Genomic DNA, 22,649 nt, shown 5'->3' with positions numbered 1-22,649 from the left:
AAAGTGACGAGAAAGTGACGACTAGTTCAGCGTCTCTTTACTGATCAGCTCTGCAAGCTGATAAAAATGGTGCTCAATTTCTCCCTGCTTGGCACTCATTATCAAGGGTTGGATAAGGGGTAAGTCCCTGCAGTGGTGACAAAGAACTCAACCACAGTATTTGAGTCAAAGTATAGATACTTTTGGTCAAATATTACTCAACTACAAGTGAAAGTTGCTCAATCAAATTTGTATTTGAGGACTCAAAATATCTATTATTGTGAAAAAAAAGCAGACCTACAAGCTCACAACACATCGTTGTGAGCTCCATATATGGGCATATCAGTCGGATTGCCGGTGTGAGGGCCGCGGACCTCTAGTAAAACGGGCCCGAGTTGCATTTTTTCTTACTTTTTCTCAAGTACAAACCTGACAAACCTCCAAGAACACCCATGGCCTTATCTGAAGTCCATGTTTGAGATTTCGGGGGTTGAAAAACGCACACACAGACAAAAAAACATACATTTTCAAATGCTTACCGAAGACAAACTACATCTCTGCATACAAGATTCTATAAATTCATTGTGAATACATTACAGTAATGCATTGATCTATAGGGAAATGTACTTCTACTTTAACTTTTACTTGTACTTGCACTTATGTATTTTTTTAAAGCATCTACTTTTGAATACTTAAGTATATTTAAAAGCAATTACTTTTGTACTTTTACTTGAGTTAAATTTTGACTGAGCTACTTTTACTTGTAGTGGAGTAAATTTGACCATTAGTATCTGTACTTTTACTCAAGTGCTGGGGTTGAGTACTTCGTCTCCCACGTCAAGTATGAATTTAATTTGAATCTGTCCTAATGGAAATGGATATTCTCAAGTTTTCCTCGTGACATACTGTATTTTAGGGGGAAAGATTTACATATTTACGGGCCGTAATATGACATAAATGTGAGGTACAATGTAATTCACGGGTGCCGTGGATGAAAATGTTATTTACTGGGGTTCCCTGAGCCTAAAAGGTTTGGGAACCACTGCTGTACCCAACATGACATGAGAGTACACAACTGTATTATATAACCTGTATATTCTACTAAAGAAAGTGCACCTGTCACCAACCTTTGAGGTGTGCATCGGCCTTCTTCACTAAAGAAAGTGCAAAAGGTGCTATTTCTGGAAAGAGAACTGAAGTTCTCAGGTTACAGATTCAAAATAGTAGAGGCATGTGGGATAAAAAAGAACCTTGAACATGTTTTTTAAAATATATATCTGTAGTGCCTCCAGGAGTTTATCTTATCAAATCATGACCCTGACTTCTTTCATCTGGCTAGCACTTACTCTTTCTTTCTGTCTTTCTTTCAGTGGTGGAAAAAGTACTCAAATGTTTTACTGAAGTAAAAGTATCGATACTGCAATGTAGAAGTACTCTGTTACAAGTAAAAGTCTGGAATTGAAAATGTACTTGATTAAAAGTACAAAAGTATTGGTATCAAAATGTACTTAAAGTACCAAGAGTAAAAGTACTAACATGTTTGAAAATAGCAGATCTACAAGCTCACAACGTGTCGCGGCGCGTTGTGAGCTTGTAGATCGGCTATTTTCAAATAGCCTAGGTATAAAATAGGGCTGAAGTGGTTAATGTATGTTTTATATTTTAATAATTTATATCTGAAAAGTAACTAGTAACTAAAGTTTTCAAATAATTGTAGTGGAGTAAAAGTGAAATATTTGCCTCTGAGATGTAGTGGAGTAGAAGTAAAAGTATAGACAATTGGAAATACTCCAGTAAAGTAAAAGTACCTAAACATTGTACTTAAGTATGGTACTTGAGTAAATGTACTTAGTTACTTGACACGACTACTTTCTTTCTTTCTTTTTTATGGTTGATGGTCCCTCCTCAACAAATGGAACTAATCTGGTTTTATTTAATTTTTCATATCAATGAATGATATATTGTAAGCAGTACATTTGAAATGTGTTCTATAAAAGTAATTGTTAAAATTGTTATTTTTATGTTTCAGCACACAAACACACATCATGGAGCTCATACAGGAGATGGAAATAGAGGTCTACCCACAGTACAACACGGGCAAGAAGGTGCACCACATGGGTGGGCTTCATGGCAAAGTCCGCACCTACAGCACCAGTATCCCTGCCCTGTCTCCACTGTTGATGATCGACTTCACTTGGTTGCTGTGGAAGGTAGGGCATATATATTGTAAACCTAGAGTGATACAGTACACACTACACATAGGCATATTATCAATACTTAGTGTACATTGCATATTATTACATCTCGTCGCTGTCAAGAAATGGAAATAATAACCTGCTTTCGCTCCAGTGTATTTATTATTTAGTCACAAGCTGTTAATTCTTTTCATTGTTAGATATTTATAAAACCCACATTTCCACTTCTTTTCTAAAATAGTGAAAATAGCCGACCTATTAATTAAGCTCATAACGCGTCGCAATATGACGCGTTGGAAAAAATATAAGTATAAGTTGAAACATGGAGATACAAGGTTTCTACCCAAAAGCAACATTATAATTGTATGCTTGTGCTGTATTGGCGGCCGTGACTGAGTGGGTGGGGAGGCCGCCTGTAAAGTAGAAGGTCGCTGGTTCGCTCCCCCGCCTGCCTAGTCTATATATGTGGAATTGTCCCTCCCTGAGCAAGATACTTGACCCCTAAAGGTGACAAGGATTGACCCCGCCTCCCTCTGGTTCAGATGCGCTCCCCCCCTTCTCTCTCTCCCCCCCTTCTCTCTCTCCCCCCCTCCTCTCTCCCCCCTCCTCTCTCTCCTCTCTCCCCCCCTCCTCTCTCCTCTCTCCTCTCTCCCCCCTCCTCTCTCTCCCCTCTCCCCCCTCCTCTCTCCCCCACTCCTCCCCCCCTCCTCTCTCTCCCCCCTCATCTCTCTCCCCCCCTCTCTCTTTCTCTTTCTTTTCCTGTCTTTCTCTCTCTCTCTTTCTCTTCCTCTTCCTCTCTCTCTCTCTTTCTCTCTTTCTCTGTGTCTCTCGCTCTCTCTCACTCTCTCCACTGCGTGCACACCGCCGACCCGGATACAACAAGCCCTCCACCGGCCCTCCCCGGTCGCGGAGACTCCTCCCCGGTCGGTGTATTAATGGCACTTACCCAATGCTCCTGATAGTTAGGATGAGTTAAATGGAGAGGACACATTTCATGTATGTACGTACTGTACGTATGTGCAAATGTGCAGTGACAAACACCCGCAAACAACTAAAGAGGTTTAAAGTTACATCCTGCACACGCACACTCGCACACACACTGTTCATTCAGTGTCAACGTGTCCTCGATGGGGTCAGCTTCCTCCTAGAGAAAAGTGGAAGGCATGCTTTATGGTCACGAAGCACAGGAGGACTAACATGATACTGACAAAAAAGGACCTGAAGTCTTTCACGAGTGGCAGGAACAACCTAATGATGAGCCACTTAACCACGTAATTCATACTTAGTCGCGCACCGGTGTCACACGCCAGCAATAGCAACTCTCTGCAAGCTATTCTCGGCATGCGACACAGTGGCAGCGCGATTATAAATCAGGCTTTAATGGATACATTTGCTTGCGTGGATATTTCTTTAGAGGCCAATTCACACATACGGCCGTCTTTGTAATCCGCTTTGGAGTCCCAACAACCTCGCCATGCAACAAATCGATATGTCTCCAACGGACGTGCTAATGATATGCTACATTAGCAATGCTGTGTGAATTTGGGCTCCGAGTGATGCCACGAGAGCACATTCATCACGCTAACAGCAAAAGTACCAGCAATCTAGGGAGGGGATCTTCAGAAGGAGTACACAGCAGGACATGGAAAAGAAGAGTAGAACATTTAGAACTGCTATCTGTCTTTGTGATCAGTAGCCTAAATTCCATATCAGTGGGACGTTTTTTTAGTCTACAGCCGCGTTTAAAAAAAGAAAATCTCATGCCTGAAGATGATGTGATTGTTGCTCACGCTCATAACTCTGGTGCATTTGCTCTTGGACTAATTATTCCTTCTTTTACTCTGCTATTATATTATCCATATGTATGACTGTACCTATACAGTATGTTACTGTACATATACAGTCCAAGTGCTGAGGGCTAGGCAGGGTTTTTCTTTCTTTTTGTGTTTTTCAGTTATATACCTAGGGCCCTATTCACGGGGGAATTTGAACAAACCACTAATTAGGGATTTCGGACTAGGCAAGAGGCGTTTCCCCGCAAAATTCGGTATTCTATGGCACCCCCCTCACCCGCCAAACACCTGAGCTACCCGTTACATTATGCATAGGTGTGGTTTGGGCGTTACAATGATAAAACCAATCACCGTGCCAGAAGCCATTGCCTTTAAGAGAAGACTGCGCTAGCCGTCATCCCGATCCAATATATGCTCTAGCCTATCTACCTGTCTGCACTGTTGCCTGGTCTGATTATTATAAGCCACATTGGGCTTGTTTTCCTTCTTTTTTTTTTATTTATCCAAATACATTTTTATATTAATTTGTAGCCTATTGTGTTCACAATAAGCTTGTCATATTAGTCAGATCCGGAATAGTATATGAAAGCCATTTAAAATATGTATACTATTGGTACACACTGGCTGCTCCCAAATAATTAATTACATCATGTTGCGACAACGCTCCTACGTGGTACACAGACAAACAGTAGCACATGGGTATAATAAATTGGACAGTTTTAGGAAAAGTCTATAGCCTATGTACTCACGTTGGCTGTTATCGTTCTATTTCCACCGTTCTAATGGATTCCAGGGGTGTGTAAACATCTCTGAAGTTGCTCCATAGTTTCCTCTGAAGTGACGCAGTTAAAGTTAACTTACATCCATATTGTCCCCGTTATCTTTCATCATCCACCTTTGTTCAGTAATCCCGAACAGAGCTAAACTTTAAGTTTACATCAATCAAAGCCTCTCAAACCCAGACACATTGCTGCGATGCGTATGTGCGTCGCCTACCCAAAATAACAGACATACAAGCTATCAACGGCGCTGCGTCATGTCGTGTCGACATCTTACAGATCTGTTATTTTGGACAGCATACAATGAGGCGCGCGCGCGCCACGGAGTAGCCTATCACTAAACCAAAAACATTACATTACGTGGTCAACAACATAGGCTACTAGACATGTAACTTGCTTGGAGCTTTTAATGCAGTGGTTCTCAACCTGTGGGTCGAGACCACAATGGAGCACCCAACGCCTGGCGAGCTTGTAGATCTGCTATTTTCACAATATTTATCTGTGGAACCGAGTCAAACAAAATGGGGGGGTCCCCAGTTCAAATATGGTTATTTTGGGGGGTCATGAACGTAGCGTTTACGCGGGGAATATAATAATAATATAGGCTAATATATATAATATAGGCTATAATATAATATTCACCCGCACGTCCCGCAGCATGGGTTTAATGAGACAGCAGCCAAAATGAAAATCACACTATGATCCGATCATCTTATAAAAAATGTAAGTGCTTAAGATTTTAGCCCAAACCCAACGGGACCCGACCCGGCCCGTCGGCACCGGCTGAGCCGGGTCTAAGTTTTTTTTACATCCAAATAAATTCACATATTAATTAATTTGTAGCGTAGGCTATTGTGTTCACAATAAGCAACTTGTCATATTAGTCAGATCCCCAAGAGTATATGAAAGCCATTTAAAATAGTTATATATTCCTACACAGCTGATGCCAAATAATTAATCAACAGGGCAGCGCAACGCTAAAGTAGCCTAGGTCAAATCAATCACTGTCTTGTCATGACGCAGCAGTAGAGAGCTCCCTTTAAAGTTTAAACCATAACATGACATAAATAATGGATCTTCAGAACTTTCTTCATGTCTTTTTCACCTCAAAGTAAATGTTGGATTATTTCTTCAAATGAAAGCACAGGCAGCGGCCAGAAGGTATGTGATTTCTCCATTGCAAAAATGATTACGGTTATTCTATGAAACATATATTTCATAGAATAACCATAATCATTTTAAAAATGGTTATGGGGCAGTGTATATATTTATATAGCCCGATTTGCTCCAAGCTGTTTTTTAAATAAAATATAGACTGTTAGGGTAGAATGACTCCTGTTCTTAACGAATTACCAAGATTTAATGAGAAATAAGGCTTCTTTAGAAAAATGACTGACGGGCTGGGCTGGGTCTAATTTGTCAATTATTAGTCGAGCCGGGCTGAAATATTTAGGGGATATGAAAGCTCTAGTTAGTAGTTTGAAGTGCTCATGTGGCCTTAGAGTTGCTTCTTTTTGTTTTCATAGACCTGCGGACTGCGGTTGCTTATTTCTCTCCAAGGCTGGCAACACGGCTCATGGTCCAACGCACAAAGCCATTGTAGTGTCTGTGTGCACTTGACGGGTGATTTTATAAACCAGCGGGTGCTTCTAGAATCCACTATCCCCCGTCCCCAAGCCGTACCCATGTGTGTCTGTAGAATTGCAATGTGGGGGATATAGCAACAACACGCCCACGGGCACACCTCCACGCGCAAATAACGGCGTCGGCATAATGGTGACGGGTAGAGCAGGTGCTAGAATAACCTATTGGGGCGGCGCAGCTCCATTATCAGGTTAAGGGTAGCGTTGCGGCTGGGAAAACTGGCACAGAATAGAGCGGCTAGTGTCTGGTACTCCTTTCCTAATCCCTGTGTGTTACTACCTGCTGACTCTTTAATATCTTTATCATCATTATTATCACATTAGTTGTTGTTTTTTGCTACCAATAGCTGTATCTCCATTTTCTGTATCTGTCCTATGTTTTTCTTCACTGATGATCCCCATGGGACCAATAAAGGGTCTGTGTAGTGTGTGTGTGTGTGTGTGTGTGTGTGTGTGTGTGTGTGTGTGTGTGTGTGTGTGTGTGTGTGTGTGTGTGTGTGTGTGTGTGTGTGTGTGTGTGTGTGTGTGTGTGTGTGTGTGTGTGTGTGTGTGTGTGTGTGTGTGTGTGTAAAGTAAGTAAGTAGTTTTGTGTGTGTACTGGTTTTAAAATCAGGTTGACAGGCTCTCTGCCACAGTGTGTGTCGAGGACCCTTCCAGGACCCCCAATGCTGTGGAGTTGGATAGTATGACAGTGCACTCTTACTTAGAACAACATGCCTGGACTAGAGGTAAGAGCTGAAAACACAACACAAAAACAACACATATAACATGATTTTCCAGAAAATGGTGATATATGATCCCTATCCATAAACAAGGGAGGGAAATTACCATATCAAGCTGTTGCGTTTCAAAATAAGGCACTTAATGGACATCTCTCCTTTTCTCCCATTGGCTCCCCATACCATTTATGCCTAAATGCCTAAATTGTAGTTTGTAGGTATAGCTTAAATGCATCTATAAAATGTTGTATTGCTTTTTGAACACAAATGTTATTGTAACAATCATTCAGTTGCTGTGCAGTTAGACGTCATCTCGCCCGGGAAATCCATCATGGGTGGGAGGGAGGGGCCAAGGTGTTTCAATACATCTGGGAGCAGAACCCAGAGGGGTATAATTATTTGAACCCCATACACACTGTGTTGACCCTTCTCACAGGGATCTATACTTGGTCCCCTCCTTTTTTTCCTTTTACACCAAATGCCTTTGCCGAAAATAGACGATCTACAAGATTACAACATGACGCGTATTGAGTTAGAACGTTTTTGAACATTTTTTCACCTAGAATGGGATGCCAGGTTGAAAGTGATTAACTGTTGCAGCCCTATCAGACTAAAACGGTCCATTTATGCTACGCCATGAATACATTTTTTCCCCATTCGTTCCATTAACTGTATGCATGTCCCCCAAATATTTGCGTGTGTCCATCCGTGACCCTTACGGATCTGTTGGTTTGATTTATACTCTCTTGGGATTTACAATATATTGGCACGAAGGGTTTTACTGTGTGCTATGAATACAGAGCTGAAGGAGTTGATGGGGCTGAGCAGCAGAGCTGTGTTTGGCATGGAGCCATCCCAGATGTCCTTCTTGTATTTCCTCATGTATGCTGCAGCAGCTGGAGGTCTGCTGGCCCTACTGGAGAGCACTCCAGGCTCTGCTCAGGAGTTCAAGGTCAAGGTAAGGACCCCCCCCCCCCCCCCCACCCCTGGGAAACCATTTGAACATTTTCTCATATCTTATACTTTTTAGTGTATTGCCTGTCACGGCGGTTGTTTTATGCCGTGCCTTTCCCCACTCTCTCGCTCTCTCTCTCTTTCTGTCTCGCTCGCTCTCTGTCTCTCTCGCGCGCACACACACACACACACACACACACACACACACACTCACACTCACACTCACACTCACACCCTCCCTCTACCTTTGAATCGAGACCTTTCACCCTGCATGACTAGCGCTGGATTTATAGTTCTGCACACATGTCCTCTAAAAGATCATTTATAAAAAGAACCAAACTGTACAAAATTGTAATCTATTTTTGGCCGAAGCTGTAGCGTTCTGTTCCTCTTTATCCCCAAATGGTAGCATGGTTTTAGCCCTGGAAATACATTCACCAAAATATGTTGACTGCATGACTTATGCTCGCATAAACCACTTCCTAATACTTATAGCTTTTTCTAATTCCATGCTAGAAAAGTCATTTCAATCAAACCTTAATTTGCATATCAGACATGCTCTGAATATGAAATCAATCTTACATAAATTAAGAGTATTTAGCATTCTGCTTGTACACATCCATTTCATTTCCTGCTTCTTGTTTGTTTCATTATTTCTTTCATTTTCCAACAATGCGCTGTTATATTGTTTTATACTGAACACTTGTTTACCATGCATGCAATTCAATTACTGTACAAACGTGGGTGCCCGTACTATACAATAACAACCACATTGCACAAGCCGTAGGGCTGGACCATATGGACAACATCAAATATCACAAGATGTTTGACCAAATACCTCTATTGATGTTGTGAGGATAACATGTATTGTGTAGGCCTGACCTCTAATAGTTGAATAGTCGACTAATTAGTCGACTGCCGTTCTCTTAGTCGAATTATATATTTTTCTTTTTTCTTTTTTTTTTTGACTGAGAGATTGGCCTAGCTTTTTATATTAATTAACTAATAGTTTGCCAAAAATAGGATATACATCATGATTTATTATTATGTTAAATCAGACACTAAGCACCCCTACAGCCAAATGGAATGTTCCTCTATTGCATAACATATTGTTTGCATGATTTGACTGAGAGATTGGAAGTCGAATCAGACTGATTCGACTGCCAATCTCAATTTTAACTTTTTCCTTTGTTTTAAAAAATAGCAGATCTAGAAGCTCCTAATTGACATGTTGTGAGCTTGTGGATCGTCTATTTTTTTAAATAAAATAAGGCATAAGTGAATGAAACAACACCTTTGCCATATCGCGATATTCCGATATCAAAAATCCCAGACAGATATGTTGTCTCATGTCATGATAGCGATATAATATCAATATATTGCCCTGTCCTATCAAGCACCCATATTTCCTGCACCTTCTTCAACAAAAATATTTTGTCCTTGTACGTAACGTTTAGTGCTATCCATTCTCCTGCTCTGGCCTCCATTCACGTTCTTACAAATTGGGACAAATCTGTGCTCGCCCAGACTAAAAGCATGAGCTGTTGCCATGGGACTTGGCAATACTTCCATCCATGCTCGTGTCTTCTGATTCCCATAATGACTTGATGATTGCATTACACGGCATATCAAGCTCATGCATTATGTAGTCCCGGCAGGCACGGGGAAGGCGTCCTTTGGTACTGAGCCCTCCTTTGGACTGCAATATCTGTCTCTCCACAGGGAGGCACCCAGCAGCTTTCAGAGTGCTTGGCAGACCGTGTTGGGTGGGAGAATGTCCGGCTGGGCTCGGCTGTGATGGCCATATGGCAGGTACAGTACAGTAACAGCTCATTCAGGGATTGATGAGGCGCGACACAGAGATAACAGCTTCCTCAGTGGGGAAACAGCCCGTCTCCACTGAGCCGACTGTCTGTTCCGCCTGACTGTCTTTCTTCCTTAGAGCTCAGAGGACCAAAGTGTCACATGCAACGCTAAGCTAGAGCTTTGTCCAATGTTCCTTAACGGCATGATCACCAAATTGTGCGGCATTGCTGTTCTTTTATTAATTGATGGATGGATGGATGGATGGATGGATGAATTAGGGGTGCAACAGTTCTAATCAAATTCATTAATTTAATCGATTATAAAATGAATAATTGATTAATGATTTTAATAAAACAATGCCTTGATATTTTGACTTGACTATTGGTGTGCCTTGGTCACACAATGGTAGAAAACCACTCGCCCAGGGTGCCACTGCAGGATTTGCAATATTTTGTTACCATTAGAAAAATGTCAAGGATATTAAACACATGCACACACACGCCCACCCCCTCCTGGAGATCTCACCCAGGAAATAAAACTAATAACACGCTTGCTCTCAAGGTCTCGAGGCCTGAAAATACTGTAATTATAAGCAGAGCTTCAATGGGCGCCAACCACCCATGATCAACAATATAGAATATATTAAAAATTACCTTTACTCATATGTTGAATTAATATGTTATGAATAATTACTATTTTCCATTATAATTGGCTCTTTGGGATGCTTTAGAGACTGAATGCATGCAGCAGAGGTGATTTTGCATTCTCTCGCGATCACAGGGAAAGCTTGAACTCATGATCCTTGCTTCTCTGCTGCCTCTAAAAAAACACGGCGGGCAGGGAGGGCAAACCCCCAGTGTAACACCTCAGTGGCAGGTGAAAATTCACGTTTGTGAATTCACGTGTAGCGGAGGAGATGTGGTTTTCTACACTGTCCCACATGACTACCTGCAAGGGTCAGCAGAGACAGGGAATATATACACGTGTGTGGGGGGGGGGGGGGGGGGAATTGGGATAACAACTAAATTGGCAGAAAAAGAGAAAAAAATAATAAATAAATGAAAACTCCAGTTCTGGATGCCAACTGAGATGTGATTGGGTGTTTCTTTTTTCCCTGCGAAGTGTTCATGTATTATTAGTATAGTAGTATGTACTAATAGGCCCTACTATTTATCCTATACCATGTCTGTTTTAGTAATATTAATCCACCGTGGTGCCACCGGCTTTGTCGGGCGTCTACACAAACTCAATTGGTCCGTGTTCGGGGGAGGGAAGTGGGACGACAGGGAGAGTGATATTGGTCATTGCACGTACTCCTACGGGCCGGGCGGCACCTGTCAGCGGGGAGTGTTGGGCGGGAGGAGTGGGACGAAAGCTCTACATCCTCCCGGTGGGGGCTCCTCACTGGCAGGTGAGCCAGTAGGATACAACAGCAGTGACAACACAGAAATGTGTGTGGGGAGGAATCAATTGGCATAACGACTAAATTGGGGAGAAAAAGGTTGTAAAACATTATTGGCTACTCTAAATTTAGAGGGAAAAAAGTAGGTCCTCGCTTCCTTAATTTCTAAAATGGCCAAATTGTAAAAAAGAGGAAAAAAAACATACATTTTATATTTATCAAATTGATACGAAATATTTCATAATCCAGTCACAATTAATAAATGTTAATATTAAAATTATAGACATTTAGAAAGTGTGAGGTCATACACATTAATTTATCTGTACATAAATATTTGTTTATTTGTACATAAATGTAACAATAAATAAAATAAAAGCCATCATACTGTACCAAACGGTGTACTGTATAAGCAAAGTTCTCAACAAATCGCTGCGACTGCCTCTGTGCCTCAATCATTGCATTTCGTTTTCTGTGTGTTCATTGGTGTGTGTGAACAGGATGGCGAATGGGCCAACGTGAAGACTGCCAAACACTCCTTCCTGTGTAAAGCTGTGATCGTCACCTGCCCCCCTCATTTGGCAGGTCAGTGTGCGTCTCCCACCTCTGTCAACGCACTAATGAAATACTCAGTGATGCAGAAAGCAACTCATAAAGCGGCACTCTCCAGCGCAGTCAAACCATGCAAATGGTGCATCCATGCAGATAGACCTACCATTCCCCTGACTAGTGGCTTAGTGCAGTGGTAGAGCATCAATTTTAACCACAAATAAATGGCAAATTGTTTCGAAAATAGCCTGTTTTATTTAATTTTATTTATTTTTCACCTATTTAATAACAAACCAGCTCAGTTGCCTCGTCGTTAGAGTGTCCGCCCTGAGAGTGGGAGGTCAGGGGCTCAATTCCTACCAAAGACAAATGGTAGCTAATGCCTCCCTGCTTGGCACTCAGCATCAAGGGTTGGATTGGGGGTAAGTCCCCTGCAACACACTGTACTAGCGTCATGTCCAGGGGGTGCACTTGTACATCAAGCTGTCTGAAGTAGGAGATAGGCTGGCTCCACACCTATGTGTATAGATATGACCTATAATCTACAGTATAGACGAATCCACAGACGCGCTGCCTGTAGGCAGTCATAGCTGCGGTGTCAACGCTCCGCACTGCGACACCGCAGCAATGACTGCCTGCAGGCAGCGCGTCTGTGGATTCGTCTATATGTGTGTCTACTACTTTGTCGTAGAAAAGTGTCAAAGATAGCTGATCTGCAAGCTCACAACGCGTCGCATGCTGCCGTCTTGTGAGCTTGCATATCAGCTATCCTAACAATAGAGAGTCGCGCTCATGCGTGGCTGTTTGTCTGCGTCTCCAAGCTGTTTGTGTGTCTGGGTCTCCAACAAGTTAGGTCTGCGCATGCGTGGCTGTTTGTTTCTCCAAGCTGTTTCTCTGTCTGCCTCTCCAACAAGTTAGGTCTGCGCATGCGTGGCTGTTTGTTTCTCCAAGCTGTTTCTCTGTCTGCCTCTCCAACAAGTTAGGTCTTGCTTCGCTTTCGGTTTGCATGTTGCAGTTTGTTTTCGCTTTCGATTTGCGTGTCGACACAAACACCCGTGTTGCAATGAACACGCTCTTTCTCCGTCTCCGATGTGCGGCCCAGCCTACTAGACGGGAGCCCCGCGCAGCGGCTAGACGGGAGGGCCGCGCAGCGGCCCGAACCTCTAGTTTTAGAACAATTTAAAAAATGAAGGTGGTTGCTGTAAGGCTGTCTGTGGGTTTTATGAATATTTAATCTCTCAAGAACAGATTCTGCTCTCCGCTTGAATCTGTCGGGGGGGTTCGTCATAACGTGTACGCACTGACCTACAAGTGGGCGTGCCTTCAGATCAGGAAGCAGGCCGCGCTTTACCCAATCAAATGTAGTGGGCGGGATTTACTGTCTGTGCTCTGCTTCCCACTAAAAACAAAACCGAAACTCATTTAACAATATCGTCCTCGGAGCAGACAACCACGGAAAGATGTTCACATTTTAACTTGCTCTTTCATCATAGAAACAAGTGGGCTTATAACCAAAACGATCCATGTTGTCTGGGAGAAGTGGTGTTAGTGTTCCGTGTAGAAATATTGTTAGTGGGAATGAAAACGTAGTCGCACCACCGGAAGTGAAAGGCTGAAGGCAGACCAAAACCCCGGTTTCCTTGCGCACAGGTCCACCATATACCCTCTCCCAGAGCCAAGTGAGAGAGTAAAAAACAGCAGAGGGCGCTGTTTTTCCTTTTCATTTGGCGATGGGTTCCCAGATTGATGAATATTGAACCAATTAAATGTATTAAGAGCCTGTGACTAAATAATAACTACATTGAATCCATTGGAACACAGGTTATTTTTCCCTTTTACTGAAAAGTAACGGTTTTGGACATATAAGGTTGCCACCCGACAGCGACTGTATAGTTCAGTATTTGTACTTTGTATTTGTGCATTCATAAGATGGAAAAGTAAAAAATAAATAAACCTAAAGATAAAGAATGAAAGATATTACTCCGACCATATTCTTCAGTGCTCCTCGAACCTGGCGACCTTTAAGAAATATAACAAAATGTCCCCATATATCAACAAAGCTCTGTGTCTTGCCCATGGTTGCATAAGTCAGTTCTTCCATGGCTATAAAGTTGGAAAATGTTTTAATTCAATGTTCAACTGTAGTTACCTCTGTTCTTTCCCCATGCAGTTGCTATGCAGCGTTTTGACTGGATGGCTGTTCAAGCAATCTCAAAAGTTAGCCAATAGGTTTTCCTTCGTGTACAGTAAGGGGAGCTTCATTTCATCAATGGTTTTTATTACAAATGACTACCTCAGGGAAGAAAAGAAAGAAAAAAAAGTGGGTGCGACGAAATCATGTGAAATTCCGTCAAAATGCAGGTGTCGTAATCCCCACATCCCCTGCGGCCGGGTGCAGGTCGCGACACCCCAGGCTTTGTGTGCTTCATATGGCTGAGGCAGTGCCTCTACTCATCACGGCTGAGACTGTGCATGGGGGCCAGATCTTTGGATGGGTTAGAGCTGGAGCTTAGAGGATAGGGGCTGAAACGTAATCTGCAGGTGAAGGACAGTCCGTGTTGGAGGACAGTCAATATTGGAACTGGGACCGGAGTTTGAGTCAGAGTCACAGTTGGGTCTTACGCTTTGGGCCAGCGCAATGAGGGTCTGAAACATGGCGGGAGCTGGCGTTTAGGCTGGGGCGTGCCAGGGGCTGGGAAGGTGCCGAAGCTGAATAAGAAGTTCAGCTTCAGGCAGCACAAGGCTGGTTATGTGCCTGTCTGTACTAACCTGGCAACAGATCTGTCATTCAAAGCCTCATACTCAGAGGCATGGACCATAGCCAAGACCCTTAATGAGACAGGTTTGAGAACAGTGTTGAATTATGCAGCACGGATTGCTCCGGCTCTGATGCCAGTGGCACCCGCCAGCCTTAAATCAGAGGAGGGGGGGCTGGGGGTTGACAGGGACTCTTAAAAGCCAAAGGCAGGGCAGTGATTTAGATGTCACCTCTCCCAAAGGGAGTCAGGAATAAATAAAAGAGGGGATTGCCGCTTAAAGTCATCTGTGTGACATGTTTCACTTTAATTTTCTGGAACTGGGGAAACCTGCGTAGATTTCCAGTCAGCAGGGGATCTGAGAAGTGAGCTTAGCGCAGCCGGAACAGCCGTAATGACGATTATGACTCACAAAGATTCCAAGCTTCTTTCTGCGCAGCGGAAGTGTCGAGCATTGTTCTCACTTCCATATTCTTTCATGCCTTCTGTATACGAGCCGCCCACGCTTGGCTCATCACCTACAATGTTTGAGTTTCACTGCCCCGATTAATTGTGAACTCATTCTCACAGTCACACTCACCAACAATACATATGTCGGACAAAAAGCACTAAGACACAAACACAGACATGAGACGTCTGGACACACAGGCATAGATACACCCACACACATAAAAATACACTCAGCTCAAACACCATTATACATTTTGATGACACCACCACCGTCATTGCCACGCTCACAGGCAATGATGAGACGGCCTACGGAGAGGAAATGAGAGCCCTGGCATCGTTCGTGGTTTCAGGTTAATAACCTCAGTTTAACATCAGCGAAACTTAAGTGAATCATTAACTAGTGGAGAGTGTGAGTAGCTTCACGTTCCTTTGGGGAAATGCACTTACATGGGGAGAAGTGGTGACTAATTGGTTCATGCGGCGCAACCATGTGCGCCCAGATGCTGAGGCGGCCTGTCGCCTTTAGGACTGGAGGAGCAACAAATTAGGATTATGAACATTGCTGTGCACTAGGACACGTTTGTCAGACTGCCAATGAAGTACAACTTCTTCAGGGGCATGATTGAGAGTATCCTGACTGGCTGTGTCACTGCGTGGTGCAGTGACACAAAATATGACAGCAAGGTTGTGCAGAGAGTGGTTAACCCCTTAAAACGGGGAAAGCTTCCGTGTAAGTTTAGATTTAAGCTATTTATGGTTGGCTATCCAAAAATAGCAGATACAGTATACAAGCTCATATCGTGGACCTATGAGCTATTGTAGATCTGCTATTTTTGAAAAATCTTTGTGACAAATCTTTGAATGTATACATATTTTTAAAGAGAACATTTTCAACTAAAATATTTGCTTCTGGGGGTCCCTGGAACAAAATATTTTGAGACGCGCGTCCGCAGCCAAATACATATAATTTTGGGGCTCCTTGACATGAAAAAGTTTGAGCAGCATTAATATAACAACATACGCTTTTCAGAAAACTGTTAGGATTTAGAAGCGGCGCCTACTGGCCTAGCGGTCCAGGCGCATACCACATATAGGCTCTAATGCGTCGCGCATCCCGATCCCGACGACCTTTTCTGCGTGTCTTTCCCCGCGTCTCTCTCCCTGTTTCCCGTCCATCTTCACTGTATACTATCAATAAAGGCAAAAAAAAAAAAGATCCCAAAAGGATTTAGAAGACATTTGTTGAATCAGCCTCAGGTCTTAATGGGTTAAAACAGCCCAGTACAAGAGCAGAACTGAGCTGCCAGCCGTGCAGGACCTCCTGCACCCGGAGGAGTAGGGTGAAGGCTCAGAGGATCATCAGGGACCCCAGTCACCCCGGCAATTGACTGTTCACTCTGTTACCATCTGGCAAATGGTAACAGAGCACTGGGTCTCTCAATCCAGCAGGCTCAAGAAAGTTTCTATCTTAAAAACAAACAGTGACTACCCACCTACACACACACATACACACGCATACACACACACAAGCAAGCAGCCACACACAGACACACACGCACACACACACACAGACATACCCCACAGTATTCAGTTACTGCACTGCGTTGTTGATACTGCATCCATCCATCTATATTATGGATGGATGGATGGATATAGATACCCGATGGATGGATAGATATATATGTTACAGTATGATTGGAGAACCAGTACGATTGAAGTAAGCGCGCTCGTTTTTACCACCCACCCAGCACTAGAGGGAGCCACAAGCCAGGCTTGTGCACAAACATATATGGCCACACACACACACAGTCACACACACACACACACACACACACACACACACACACACACACACACACACACACACACACACACACACACACACACACACACACACACACACACACACACACACACAAGCGCACACACACGCGCACGCGCTCATGCTTTTTTTGGTTTATTGAAAGCAGGACTGTTTAGATACTTTTATTGTGTTCTGGCTTTTGTTTTACTTTCTCCCTGAGACACACACACACACACACACACACACACACACACACACACACACACACACACACACACACACACACACACACACACACACACACACACACACACACAAAGTGATCCATGAAAAGAACTATTCTGTCCCTATCGGTTTACAAATCAAACGGCGCTGAGTCGACTAATAGAGCATCGGCCGGTCAGCGCGGGCACTCGCGCCTGGAGGCGCGAGGGCGCGCTTCCTCGGCCTCAAGCTCTATTGAGCCGGCGCGCCTCCGTCATGGACAAGCGTGTGCGTGTGAACGCGTGTTCAGCGTTCCCCTCATAGATATTATGGTTCCCCTAGCGTAGCTTCCTGGTTGCTATGTGGGGGGGAACAACAAAAGACAGGTCCGAGTCGGCGCATCAAAGCCCCGCCTCTCCGCGTTCTCCTTCTCCTTGGAGGAGGAGGAGGAGAAGGAGAGAAGGAGAGGACGGTTTATTACGCGAGGAGGAGGAGGAGGAGGAGGAGGCTCCTCTTCCTCGCGAGCCTCGCGTAATAAACCCCCGCCTCGCAGCGCCGCGTCCTCCTTCTCCTCCTCGCCAGCCTCGCTAATAAACCCTGTCTCGAAAAGCCCCGCCTCGCCCCGAAGGAGCCCCGTGCCTAAAAACGAGCGCTCTGTCTTCAATCGTACTGGTTCTCCAAACGTACTGTGACATATACAATAGATAGATATATACATAGAGTTCTCTTTACTTTATACTTAATAGTTTTATTCTGACTTATATATTGATCATACTGTATGTATATATATACATAATGCATCTCCTTTTCACTGCCTGCAGTTTTACTTACAGCTGTCATGCGCATGTACCAATGAATCACCTTGAATATACAGTACTGTCTGCGGAGAGACATGAACGTCCACACACACACAAAACCACTTGGCCAAACACACTTGCAATGCACACACGATCGCACAAACACACATCCACACTCAATTGCACGCAAACGCATACACCTGTGCTATAGGCTGGCTGCGTGTGAATCGAGTGGTCCCTCGATCCATCATGGTTGTCCCTGTCCACATTCCTGGATTTATCTCCCCGTCTATCCATCTCTTCTAATGAGCACAGTCAGATTTTTTTCTTTTTTTATACCTCTCTTTACCCATCTCAATGATTTATGAACTGTTTGGCTTGACTGCATATTAGTTTGCAAAGCGTGAAAGGATATGCAGCCTGGAAATGAGAGCCTTCCTTTGCTGTTGCCTGACTTCTCAAATGTACTTATGAGCATATGCATGTCATTGTCTTGTATGGTAAATTTGGTCCCGTGAGTATTAAACATCCTGATACATTGTTCAGGGGTTTCCAGAAAGAAAAAAAAATATATACAATCCTGTTGAAATTTCCGCAGCATATAGTGCCGGTATAATGTGATTAGGCTTACAGTCTGACAGTCAGCTACACGTTTATGCAGACAGCTGTGCACTTACTAAATTAACATTTTGTTGGAACGTGTATTTCTGTCTACTTTTGTGTATATCGAGCAGGTGACTGGCATAGCATGCCAGCTGTCTGCCTGTGTGTGTGTGTGTGTGTGTGGGTGGGTGCGTGCATTTTGTCAATATGTGTAATTGCGTATTCATACAGACTGCGTGTGGTGGAATTTACTGCAGTTTGGTGGAATTTAAGTTCTTGACATCGCACTCGAATGTTGTTCTACCTGACTAAACGGGGGCTTTACAGGCAGCCAAGCAGCACATTTTCTGATGCTACCATCTATCTTCTCATGGAAGAGGAGCTGCTGTAATGACAGCCTGTGGCCTAAGCAGTGGCGAGGAACCCGTTAGGTTGTCACTCACTGTTTAGCCCCTCAGACTTGTTTGCACTGGTAGAATACAGGTAAGCAATGCATTCGCATTGATTTGCCCGCTGCAAATAATACACGTGTGTGTGTGTGTGTGAGCCAGATTTCTCAGTTAATGGGCCATGAATTGTGGAGAAAATTTATTTCAATTTCAACAAACTTTAAATTCAAAGCAAGTTTGCATCATTCCTCTTGTCTTTGGAGAAGTTACTGAGGAAATATATATATACTATTTATTAGGGGTGTGCCGATATATCGTCCCGCGATATATCGCGATACGTTTTCGCGACGATATGTATCGTATCGTAAAAAATATCGTTTAGATTTTTTTCTTTTCAATAATAATAATCAGGCATGCAAACAGCCCGAGGTGTAAAGGGTGACAACATGTTGTTTTTTTCCGGGTCAGGTGTCACACTATTGCCCTATTTGGATTAAAAACGGCTATTGTAGCTGAAAAGCTACAAGTTTGCATGTCTGATTAATGCAAAAACAAAATTATTTGTTTGCATTTGCTTTTTTTCTCCCCCATATATTTTCATAATAAAAAAGTGCGTATCGTATCGAAATCGTATCGAAGTTGTGAGCCCAGTATCGTATCGTTTCGTGAAATTAGTGTATCGGCACACCCCTAATATATATATATATATATATATATATATATATATGTCACAGTACGTTTGGAGAACCAGTACGATTGAAGACAGAGCGCTCGTTTTTAGGCACGGGGCTTCGGGGCGATGCGGGGCTTTTCGAGACAGGGTTTATTAGCGAGGCTCGCGAGGAGGAGGAGCTCCTCCTCCTTCTCCTTCTCCTCCTCCGTGTGTGTGTGTGTGTGTGTGTGTGTGTGTGTGTGTGTGTGTGTGTGTGTGTGTGTGTGTGTGTGTGTGTGTGTGTGTGTGTGTGTGTGTGTGTGTGTGTGTGTGTGTCAGGGAGAAACTAAAACAAAAGCCAGCAGAACACAATAAAAGTATCTTAACAGTCCACCTGATTCGAATGCTATCTGCATTGAATGGGGAAATAGGCGAGTTTATTAGACCTTTGAATGGGCGAAATAGGCGACCTACTTACCTACCCACGTTTTATCAGACCATTCATTGGGTGTTATCAAGACATACTAACCTACCAACTGACATGACTTAATAGTTCAGTTTAGGTTTCGCTTTTGGTTTTGGACCCTGACGGAGGCGCGCAGTCACAGGCGAACTGTCACCCCGTGAAGGACCACAGAGGGAGCTAAGGCGACCGAATTGCCGTCCTGAACGGTGTGACGTTCGCCTGTGCCTACTCAGCGCCGTTTGAGTTATGTACCGATAGGCACAGAATCGTAAATATTGTTGTGCGGACTGCTCCGCCTCCAAGTAGGTCAGTAGCTCCTGAATGAATGGTCTGATAAATCGCGGGTAGGTAGTAGCCTATTTCGCCCATTGAAAGGTCTAATAAACTCGCCTATTTCCCCATTCAATGCATTGATAGCACTCGAAGCCGGTCACACACGCGCGTGGTCGCGGCAATATATGCTTGTGCACAAGCCTGGCTTGTGGCTCCCTCTAGTGTTGCTTCTACAGAATTGCTGGGTGGGTGGTAAAAACGAGCGAGCCTTCTTCAATCGTACTGGTTCTCCAATCATACTGTAACATATATACACACACACACACACACACACACACACACACACACACACACACACACACACACACACACACACACACACACACACACACACACACACACACACAGTCTGACATAGGCTAGAAATAGTAAGAGAGCCAGGTAGTGGGTTGACTGTTTGTTTTTCGCGGGGAACAGCGTGACTGTCCGTGTCCACGCATGTGCTGTGTAACTGGAAAAATGTGATGCAAATCGAGTCGGAGCGCTAATAAGTATTGCACCATTGCACAATAATGTAGTTCATACAAATTGTACGGTAAATATGAAAGTTGCAAACATGAAATGTAGTGTATTGGATTTCCCATGGCATGCAGTGTGCATACTGTGTGGAGACAATTGCACTATGGTGTGCTAGAACAGTGGTTTTCAACCATTTTCGCGTCAAGGACCCCCAAATGGACACATATTAGCCCACAGACCCCCATTTGAAAAGATATCCCAGGAACTCAACCATTTTTATTTCTTGGGGGTCCCAATCTACACTGTATCATCATCATTAGTGTTCATTTAACTCTGAGAGTGTACAAATACACTCTCAGAGTTATAGACACATAAGGGTCAATTTGGTTCCTAACTATTAATTTGGCTGGGGACCCCCTGGAACCCCCTCAAGGACCACTAGTGGTCCCCGGACCACTGGTTGAGAACCACTGTGCTAGAAGAAGGCACACGTATAAACAACATACGCCTTCTCTATTAGTGTGGCGGGATATATATATATATATATGTTACAGGGAAATTAGAGAAGGCGCGCTCGTTTTTACCACCCACCCAGCAATTCTGTAGAACCAACACTAGAGGGAGCCACGAATGCAAGGCACGAGCCAGGCTTCCCAACTAAAGTGCACAAACATATATGGCCGCGACCACACACACACGCACGCGCGCTCATGCTTTCAATTTGGTTTATTGAAAACATGACTTTTAAGATACTTTTATTGTGTTCTGGCTTTTAACATTTGTTTTAGTTTCTCCCTGACACACACACACACACACACACACACACACACACACACACACACACACACACACACACACACACACACAGATAGTGATCCATGAAAAGATGTATTCTGTCCCTATCGGTTCACAACTCGGACGGTGCTGATTCGACTAGCAGACCTTCGGCCGGTCGGTGCGGGCACTCGCACCTGGAGGCGCGAGGGCGCGCCTCCTCGGCCTCAAGCTCTGCTGAGTCGGCGCGCCTCCGTCATGGACAATAACTATTATCACGTGTGCGTGTGAACGCGTGTTCAGCGTTCCCCTAGCGTTGCTTCCTGGTTGCTTCCTGGTTGCTATGTGGGGTGGACAACAAAAGCCAGGTCCGCGTCAAAAGCCCCGCCCCGCCTTGCGGCGCCGTCTCCTCCTCCTCCTCCTCATCACGCCGCCTCGCATCAAAGCCCCGCCTCGCGGCGCCGCATCCTCCTTCTCCTCCTCCTCCTCCTCGCGAGCCTCGCGTGATAAACCCTGTCTCGAAAAGCCCCGCCTCGCCCCGAAGCCCCGCGCCTAAAAACGAGCACGCCTTCTCCAATTTCCCTGGTTCTCCAATTTCCCTGTGACATGTATATATACTGTATCTCAGATGGATGGATAGATATAGGATAGATGGAATGTAGATGTTGATCTATAGACGGATATCGTTGTTGTCGGGTAGAAACCTTATATCTCCATATTTCAGTTTTTTCGTAAATTAATGCCCTACTTCGTCATATTACAGTATCGCACACAAATTCCAAATTAGCCAATCTACAAGCTAACAATGCGTATGCTATTTTTGCTATTTGTTTTTTTTAATGCGAAAGTGGTTAGGTGTGTGTGGGTTGCATATATATTGAACCAATGAAAGTTTTAACAACTGTTTTTGATTTGTTTTTTTAAAGTGAAAGTGGGCTAAGTGTGTGTGGGTTTTATACATATTTAACCAAAGAAAGTATTAAAAAGAGCTTGTCTAAATAATGAACTACATCAGATCCATTGTAACACAAGTTCCTTTCCACTTTGAAAAGTAACAGTTTTGGACATGCAAGGTTTCTGGCCAACAGCATGGATATACTAGATACATAGATGTGTAGAGATGTAAAATGTGCCAGGTCCCAGGAA

General features: G+C 43.8%; 2 protein-coding genes across 2 annotated transcripts in view; one reads left to right on the top strand and one right to left on the bottom strand.

Annotated features, from left to right (window-relative positions):
* Nucleotides 1-22,649, bottom strand: part of vsig8a (V-set and immunoglobulin domain containing 8a) — a 165,886-nt gene that overhangs the window by 36,149 nt on the left and 107,088 nt on the right. The window lies entirely within an intron of this gene.
* LOC308078184 (putative flavin-containing monoamine oxidase A) overlaps nt 1-22,649 on the top strand; it is a 92,092-nt gene that overhangs the window by 4,576 nt on the left and 64,867 nt on the right. The window contains exons 3-7 of the mRNA XM_080419308.1: nt 2,009-2,189; nt 7,003-7,117; nt 7,909-8,066; nt 9,785-9,874; nt 11,768-11,852. Of these exons, the coding sequence (XP_080275434.1) occupies nt 2,009-2,189; nt 7,003-7,117; nt 7,909-8,066; nt 9,785-9,874; nt 11,768-11,852 (629 nt within the window). The remainder of the gene's footprint in view (nt 1-2,008; nt 2,190-7,002; nt 7,118-7,908; nt 8,067-9,784; nt 9,875-11,767; nt 11,853-22,649) is intronic.

This window comes from Gymnoscopelus braueri, assembly GCF_963280865.1.
Source record: "Gymnoscopelus braueri genome assembly, chromosome: 22".
NCBI lineage: Eukaryota > Metazoa > Chordata > Actinopteri > Myctophiformes > Myctophidae > Gymnoscopelus > Gymnoscopelus braueri.
Note: the sequence above shows the minus strand (reverse complement) of the source record. Positions and strands in the feature narration are given on the sequence as shown.